This window comes from Diabrotica virgifera, chromosome 7 (assembly GCF_917563875.1).
Source record: "Diabrotica virgifera virgifera chromosome 7, PGI_DIABVI_V3a".
Lineage (NCBI taxonomy): Eukaryota > Metazoa > Arthropoda > Insecta > Coleoptera > Chrysomelidae > Diabrotica > Diabrotica virgifera.
This window is the reverse complement of record NC_065449.1, coordinates 237,276,777-237,286,194: the sequence shown is the minus strand read 5'-3', so window position 1 is coordinate 237,286,194 and position 9,418 is coordinate 237,276,777. Positions and strand designations below refer to the sequence as shown.

Below are 9,418 nucleotides of genomic sequence, written 5' to 3'. Positions count from 1 at the left end.
GTAAAATAAAACAGTTGTAACATCCATAATTTAGTTTCTATGCTATAGTTAAATATAATAATTGTCTTATAGGTTATATATTTGTCTAAAGTTTAACCACGGATGTAAACAGAATATAACGTTACTCAAAATGCGGTAGTCCACGGATGTAAACAGAATATAACGTTACTCAGAATGAGGTAGTCAACTGTGCAGAAAAGAACTTTGCGGCACAGAAACGTCACTTTGCGGCATAGAAACGTCACTTTTCTGCACACTAATGTCAAATATCTTATACTGTGAGAAAATATCAAGTTTGCTAACATAAAACCGTGCAGAAAAGTGCACTTTGAATAGTGGTTGTAGAAAAACTTAATTAACCTATGAAATGTCACTAGTGTCAAAATTTGATAAATGTCATTAGTGTCAAAATTTTATAACAGTGGAGTAAACTTGCCCGCGGTTGGAACAATTACAAACAATCAATACAGCGCGGTAAATTTGAATCACTCCCTTTGGTTAAAAAACAAACCATAGATGGATTTAAATTTACAAATGATAGTTTGAAAGGTACCTATTTCAAAAACCTTTTTATTTGGAAGCTTTTATATTTTTTTCCCCGTTTAGTTAAATTTTGACAATTATTGAAAATCATCTTTTCGTTCTTCTTAACCTACAAAATAATAAGTACCTACCTATACAGGATGATTGATTAGTGGAGTAAAGCTCCTTAGATCCGTTATATTAATGGATAGCGATAAAAGTTAATAACAAAAATTTTAGCCACCTTTGAGTTTCACATTACAAAATTAGTTAGAATGTTACAGGGTGTTCGATAACACAGTGGCAGACCAAACTTATGTTTTTTTTTTAATGGAACACCCTATATTTTATTTTATATTCGAAATCCTGTTAATTTCTCCATCACAAAAATATAAAGGTTTGTTATGTTATACAGTGTATTTACAAAGTTATAGATAATCAATTTTATACGAAAATCCTAACAAGTTCAACTCCTTGTATAAATAAAAATAAGCAAAACAGCAATGATTTATTAATGCCATATTTTTTACGTATTATCAAAATTTTCAGTTATGATTTATATTGCTAATTTTCTTTATATCAAATACAGGGTGAGTCAAAACGCAAGTACATTATTTTCTCAGTAATTTTAAATGGAACACCCTGTATTTTATATCACTATTGAAAAGTATCATTACCGTACTTTAATTTTTAGATAACATTCCCTATGTCTAAATTTATTAGTTTTCGAGATATTTTCATTTTTCAATGTACCAGTCGTGGCCACCCAAATCAACAGAATTTAATAAACTGGACTGATTTTTTTGGGGTTACGTAATAATGAAGTTTATAAAATACCTCCAACAACAAAGGGATGAGATTATGAGATGAAAAATAGAATACGAAGTGTATTTCGATGTGTTAATTTACAAATGCTTCGTAGAGTAAGTAGCTCATTCAATTATCGTTTTTAGGCGTGCATAAATGTGTTAGGAGGCAATTTTGAACATCTTATGTAATTAAATATTAAAAATATTTTATCAAAAGTAGTTTCCAATTTTTTCAAACATGTTTTTTTGCAAAATGTATTACTGATAAATTATTTTTCGTTCTTTATTTGTTACATTATTACATTTACGTGCAAAAGTAGTGTTTAATTGTCTTCACAAAATGTTGTATTTTGTGTTTGTGTGTTTTTTTTGTAAAATTTATTACTAATTTTCTTTCTTTATTTGTTACATTTACATAAAAAAGTAGTTTTTAATTGTTTCAAAAATGTTGCATGTTGTGGTTGTGTTTTTTTTTTGTAAAATGTATTACATACTAATAAATTATTATTTTTCTTTATTTGCTACATTGATTACCTGTTTGATAATCAGTAATCGCCAATTGTCAATTTAGTCATGGCTTACTTAAAATTTAGATAAATTTAGACACCTAAAATAATTTGCTCTGAAAAATGAAAATATCTCAAAAACTAATAAATTTGGACATAGGGAATGTTATATAAAAATTAAAGAACGGTAGGTAATGTTACTTTTCAATTATGATATCAAATCTAGGGTGTTCCATTTAACATTACTGAGAAAATGATGTACTTGCGCTTTGGCTCACCCTGTATTTGATATAAAGAAAATTGGCAATGTCAATAATTCTTGAAAATTTTGACAATAAATAAAAAAATATGGCATTAATAAACCATTGCTGTTGTGCTTATTTTTATTTATACACGGAGTTGAACTGGTTACGATTTTCATACAAAATTGGTTATAACTTTGTAAATACCCTGCATAACATAACAAACCTTTATATTTTTGTGATGGAGAAGTTAACAGGGTTTCGAATATAAAATCAAATATAGGGTGTTCCATTTAAAAAAATATAAATTTGGTCTGCCACTGTGTTATCGAACAACCTGTAACATTCTAACACATTTTGTAATGTGAATCTCAAAGTTGGCTACAATTTTTGTTATTAACTTTTATTGCTATCTATTACTATAGCGGATCTATTGAGCTTTATCCCACTAATCAATCACCCTGTATTTTGCGATTTTCAAGTTATTGCATCAAAAAGTTGACATACTTATTGAAAAGAAAAATGAGACCTTGTGCGCTAAAATCGAGCCACTTGGCATAGAAATATAGCTCTTCAAATATAGAATAAAAAGGGCTATTTTGACCTATTGGTGAGCATATCTCAGGCCCACTAAGAGGGCTAAAAAATTGGCTATAGGCTACTTTTCTAAGCTACAATAATATACTATAATTTGGTAAAAATCCAGGGACCTACCCCTACAAAAATAGTCGAAAAGTAAAAATATTCCTCATCTATATAACAAAAACAAATATTGTAAATTTAATATCATTTATAATACCAACAAAATAAATACTTATACAAAAAAAAGATCACAACAAAAGTACGTACTTTTTACAACAGTCAACTCAGTCTTAGAACTCCCACAGAGTTACAGCTTCCTTCCAAACATCTCCTAAACTCTTCTATACAAAATCACTTAAATTCTTATAACTGCGAAACTCTAAATAGTTCTTCGGCAGAAGCAAGTCCATAGGCCTCGTAATGAGCTGCAGAAGGAGGCATTAAGGGGATGGGATTAGTAAACGATAGGTCGTACGTGGATAACATCCAGGGATGAACGTGGGGTACTATATGTGTAGCACTAGGAACCACAGGCGTCGGCTTGTCTGGAGAGATTAAGCTTTCTATAGTAAAGGACCTTTTCGGCCTTATGCAGGTGACTGCTGTCTCAGGCGTCTTCGTGATAATCGGCGGAGAAGGCTGAGGGGCTACTACCGTCGGATGAGCTGCAGGATTCACGTCCACAGGACCATTCGGTGGTGAAAAAAATATCCTATTTATATTAGTAAGGGCTGCTAGCTCATTTTCCAGTATTTCCTTGTCACTTTTTAACAACTTAAAGCGCTTTCTTCGCCGCAGTAAGCTACCATTCACAAACATGTCGAAAGCAGCAGGATGTAGTGCCCAATAAGCTCCTTTTCCTGGTCTATCAGGTTGTCTAGGTATTTTTATAAAGCAGTCGTTGAAAGATAGGTTGTGCCTCAACGAATTCTGCCACCTCTGTGTGTTTTTTCTATAATATGGAAATCTGTCGGTGATAAATTTGTAAATTTCTGATAAGGGTAGCATTTTTTCGGGTGAATTCCATATAGCCATCGCAGTTAACGATATATAAGAGTACGGAGGCTTCTGGTCGCCATAGGAGTCCCTAGACGGCCTAGGCATCTTCAAATATCACTTAGTAACTCACTGAACAAACACAGCAACTGACAACTCTTCTGCTTTCTGCTAAACAACTGTTTGAACTGATCTCTTCTTTGCTTTAGTGGGACTAAACCGACAATCCACGCCTTCGCGAGCGGGGATTGGCCGTAGCAGAACAATGGCAATTTGAGCCGCGCCCTCCAGTTAACGCCTGTCGTTTTCAGAGGTTTACACTGAAGCCAATTGGGGACGAGTCCGTAGATCGAGGTGGACCAATAAAACACTCTCTCGTATTTTGTAATAAATTGCTTTATTTGAGTAAGATTCATTTAATATGGCTGATGTAGTTAAATGAAATTTATGTTATCATTTCGAAAACAGTAAGTTTGGTAAACACCGTTAGTACGTACTAGTCATTATGTTCGAGTGAAAACATTTTATGGTTCATAACCATTTATTAGCTCATTTACCAAAATGTAAATTATTGTTTTGTTGTTGGGGTTGTTAGGTATATTGTTTTTGAGCGAGATGTGGACAACGCCAAAAATTGATTTAATTGATTGTCGCTATTGTATGTTTACATAATTCGAGAATTTATAGAAAACGTAAATATTATATAATAATTATTATCTACAATTTATCATTGTTGCTTTGGTTTATTAATAATTACATATTCCTGTCAAATTTCTGTTTGTATAGTAAATTCGGAAAAAGTGAGTAACAAAAAAGTTGTAGGCTCTCATTTAGGCAATATTTTGATTTTACGATTCTATGTAGGGGAGCGAGGAGCTTATCTATTAACCCTTAAACGCCCAAGGGTGGGTAAAAAATGTCCACCTAATGCGTATTCCCTTGTAACATATTTATTACGTGTTTAAATTTTTTTTAAAAATTATTTATTGTTAAAAAGACAGCCCATTATCGAATGTTAATTTGGTTCTACCAATAATTTTGAAAATAAAAGCAGCATCTTGAGTTTAATATTGATGGGCATAAAAAGTACACCCTTGGCAAAACTTGTTACTAAAGGTTTCTATATAATTTCTCGTTGGTAGGAAGATAATCCATATAATTATCGATGTATAATTACATAATCTACATAATTATCCGCCAATGAGGAGGCTGAAAGAAAGAATATGGAGAATATCGACAAATCTGAATTACTGGTATGTTAATTTTGATGTACATTGTAATTTTGTTGTAAGGTTTGTAAATTGTTTATATTAATATTTTAGAAGATGCTGTGTTTATTAAGCATAAGATTCTTAAGTTTAATCCATTTTCAACAACTCTCAATAAATATATTAGCTATTTTCGAGGAGGACATTTTTTACCCACCCTTGGGCGTACATGGAACCTAAAAAAGGTTGGGCCGTTGGGCGTTTAAGGGTTAAGTGAAAGATCGGATTTATAACAAAAATTGAAGAAAACTAAAAAGGCATAACGTAGGTAAGTATACCTATAGGCAAATGGTTACAACTAAATTTCAATAAGTATTTTCGGTCTTAAAACTATGTCTTTGATCACGTATTCAATTTGTAGGTAGGTAATCACCTTTATCAAAAATCCACGTCTAAATTAACCCATATAGGGGAGTGCATATAGATTTTCACTTCGGAAAAAATCAAACAAGATAGAACTTTTTGTAGTTTCATTAAGAAATGTTTAATAAACAACATATCGAAAAGTTCTACTCGAGAAGTGGGTGCTTCATTTTGTATTAAACAAATGAACTACGAAGTTTGATGTTTTTTAAATAACTCCGTAAATATAAATTTTAGAACAAAACTGCCTTGACCTTTGAAAAATTCAGAAAATTTTACAAAAAATCTTATATAAAGAATTTTCTAAAATTAAATCTGTATCTTCTATAATTTTTTATTTATAACGCTAAAGTCACCCTTCTCACAAACATTGGCGCACTGTAAACTAGCGTACGGCGAAATGCACGGTTGAGTTATTTTAATGTAATTCTGTAACTAATGGATCAAGTAATATTTTACAAATTAACCTAAAAGAAGAATAATTAAGCTATCTTATGGTTATAATAAAAAGAAATAAGATATATGGGCATAAGTATGGTGGGGGCGGAAAGTGAGCCTTACATGAATTTTGTTTAAAAATGCTTTAAAAATGTGTAACTAATACCATTTTTCTTATAAAACTCTCAATTTTGCACAACTTACCTTTCAAGCATCTTACTAAATGATGTTTCGTTCAAAAAAAAAATCTCAAAAATTTAATTCATATGATATGACGTCTCAAAAAATGTAATTTTTGAAATCTTCGTAGTTTTATAGAATTACTACCACTTTAAGACGGTATTACTCAAGTTTGAACAGATCTATTACTTACAGTTTTATATGGGAGACCGGGGCAAAAGGGGATACTTAAGAAAGAAAAAAATCATAGAAAGAAAACTAAACTGTGTATTCAAAAATAACAAAGTCAGACAGGATCACCTGTTATTAAACTTCATATAACTTATTTTATTTATAATCCAAGTTGCTTAGTTATTTGGTTATAAAGAACTTAACTTATCAGTCCGAAATTCCCATTTTGCCCCGGTCGCGGGGCAAAACGGGAAATGCTACGGGGCAAAATGGGAATGTATTTTAGTCAGGCAGACAGAGTTCACAAATATGAGCCCCTTCGCCTTCATCCTCAACATATGCGCAGGAATTATGAGCCCATCCATGGCAGACACTACACACTAGCCATCCCTGAGTTGACTGCAAATATAAGTATCCAAGGTAGATACAACCACAATCTTCATCATCTTCTGATGAGTCAATGTCCATCTCGTTTTCTTCTTTAGTTTTCTTCGATTTTTTTTATTAGTTTTAGTTTTAGTCAGATTCTTCTTACAAAGTTTAAATGCTAAAGTAGTGGCAATTTAGGAGAGCGGGGCAAGATGGTATAATATCCCGTCTTGCCCCGACCGCTTTGCCCCAATAGACATAATTTCAAATAAAATTAGTAATTTCTAAGGTAAAAGATATAAAACGGTTCACAGCACGCAATATTAAAATTCAGTAACATAACTATCATATTTGAATGAAAAACGTGATAAAACTGGCTTACTCACCTTATACCACTTCTATAAATATCACCAAAATTTTTAACAAAACAAAAGAAAACGGATTTTATGTCTGCAAAGAAGCACACTACGTGATTAGAAGTTTCTTTCTAATGACTGAAGTGAGTCAACCCACGTTCTTTCGAATGGCGCTATTGCCGATATTATGACGACTATAATGCACACCGATGCATTTCCCGTTTTGCACCGAGCCTCGTTTTGCCCCGGTCTCCCCTAAGTGCTTTTTTAAAGCTTAGGATGTAATCTTTAAAATGCATTAAATTATTTTACTTTAGAAATGAAAAAAACTATTTCTTTTTAATAAAATTAAGAAAGATAACAAAAATGTAATACAAAAACCGGAAATTACCAGCTAAAAAAAATGTTTATACAAAGTGATCAAAACTTTTTTCTGTAAAACTGACCTAAAATACATTTAATAATAAGCTTCAACAATAATAAATGTTCAGCAAAAAATTTTTTTTGGCTCTTATAGGTACAGTATGTCTGCGTAACTTGGAACCTATTGATAACTTTTTTATTACCTATCAGTTTTACGAAAAGAAGTTATTCTTTATAAAATACCCTGCATGGTATATAATCAAAGATGTAATCATCAAATATCAAATTGAATGAATTTTATACGAGGTATGTCAAAAAATATGAATTTCAATCAAGAGTAAAGTATCATTAAATTTCACAATATCGAAAATTGTTATTAAGAAAAGTTGTTTGGAATTAAAAAATTTGTTTTAGTGTTCAATTACATTCTTCTAATTAAAATATTGTGAATAATAAAGGCAACTCTTAAGAAAAATTCACATTTTTTACATACCTCGTATAAAATTAAAAAAGTTTGATATCTGATGGTTGTATCTTAGATTTTAAAGCAGGGACAGCATTTTATGAAGAATTTTTTTTCGTAAAAGTGATAATAAAATAGTTATCATAATTGTAATAAAATTATGATAAGTATCCGTAATTTGAGAGAAAATTGAAATTTTTTTTAAGTTATACGTTTTTAGGCATGAGGGTGAATTTTTACATTTCCTGGCGCATGCGCACACCGACAGTATGGTATTAGTCGCTACATCTTTTAAGTTACGTAGTGCAAATAAGGTGTGCTTGAAAAGAATATATTATTAGTGTTTTTAGTAAATATATTTATTCTAATTTTTATGTCTGTGGATTTGTCTTCCTCCTAATAAGTATTATTGAAAATGCTTATATTATTTATACAAAACAATTGTTATTGTTTAATCAATTAATAAATAATTAGCGGCCAAATCTGCGAGTAGAACTTTTACTTTAACATGTATATAAACTAACAAAAAAAGTTTTAGAAAAATATACCTAAGCTTGTTTGAATTTTTCCGAAACAATGCATGTTTTCGTTCTAATTACCTATTAAAAATTATTCATGTCAAATTTTTATTTGTAGCAAATTCGAAAAAAGTGATTAATGACAAAAAAGTTGTAGATAAGCTCTCATTTAGGCAATCTTATTTTGGTTATACGATTCTATTTAGGGGAACGAGGAGCTTAATAGTAAAGCTCGAATTTATAAGTAACAAAAATTGAAGAATCAAGCACTTGTATAGGCACAAATTTTTACTAAAAAATGAATCATAACATATTGGCAAGTGGAATTGTTCAAGTGGAAATCGGTGGGACTGTGCATTTTATCAATGAAATAAGATATGTCTCAGAAAAACCGTTAACGATAAAATGTTTTAACATCGCATTAATCATTGTAAATTATTCGACGGATATTAGTACAGTGAAAATATTATGACGAGAACTGGACGATAATTATTATGAAGAATAAATTTTAAAGTGTTTTCTACTTTAATGACAAAAAAAGCAAGCTCATTAGCAGAAACCAAATTGAAAATTATTTTGCACATCATATGTGAAACATTATTTGGTTGAAAAGTCTCATTTTTGTTGGCACAAAAATATATTAATCTGTCTGGACTAAATTAAAGTTCTGTTTATCTTAAAACGGATATGTTACTATCAACATTCACACAGTGTTGCCAAACTGAATTTTGTTATTTTGGGTGTAAATTTTTTCCACGGATCTCCGAGGGTACCGTACAACTATAATCCCGTATAAAGGGATTCGAAATAGAAAGAGCTTTAAAAGAACTAAAAAATAATAAAGCTCCAGGACAGGACGGTATAATTGCTGAGCTCTTGAAAACAAGCAAAACAGTAACAATCCCTATACTAACAGAGCTATTTAATAAATGTCTTCATAATAGCAAGATCCCTAAAGACTGGAACGAAAGTCTAGTAATACTTTTACACAAAAAAGGGGACAAATGTGACCTACAGAATTATAGACCGATATCGTTGCTCAGTCAAGTATACAAACTATTCATGAGAATTATTAACAACCGGTTGACCTACAAAATGGACAATTACCAACCAGTGGAACAGGCTGGCTTCCGCAAAGGATATAGTACATCAGACCATCTGCTGACAATGAGAACATTGATAGAGAAGGCAAATGAATACCAACTACCCGTATTTCTTGCCTTCGTAGACTATGAAAAGGCGTTTGATAGTATCGAGATGTGGGCCATAGAA

The 9,418-nt window shown here is 31.2% G+C and overlaps 1 protein-coding gene across 1 annotated transcript; it reads right to left on the bottom strand.

The window, feature by feature from the left end:
- Positions 1-2,884: 2,884 nt before the first annotated feature.
- LOC114327781 (fork head domain-containing protein FD4-like) lies at positions 2,885-3,822 on the bottom strand. Its single transcript, XM_028276493.2, has one exon. It carries the CDS (start codon positions 3,763-3,765, stop codon positions 3,025-3,027), a length of 741 nt encoding a protein of 246 aa, XP_028132294.2. The 5' UTR covers positions 3,766-3,822; the 3' UTR covers positions 2,885-3,024.
- Positions 3,823-9,418: the final 5,596 nt, after the last annotated feature.

Coding starts and splice junctions, on each gene's coding strand:
- LOC114327781 (XM_028276493.2), bottom strand. CDS start 3,765: ATGCCTAGGCCGTCTAGGGACTCCTATGGCGACCAGAAGCCTCCGTAC.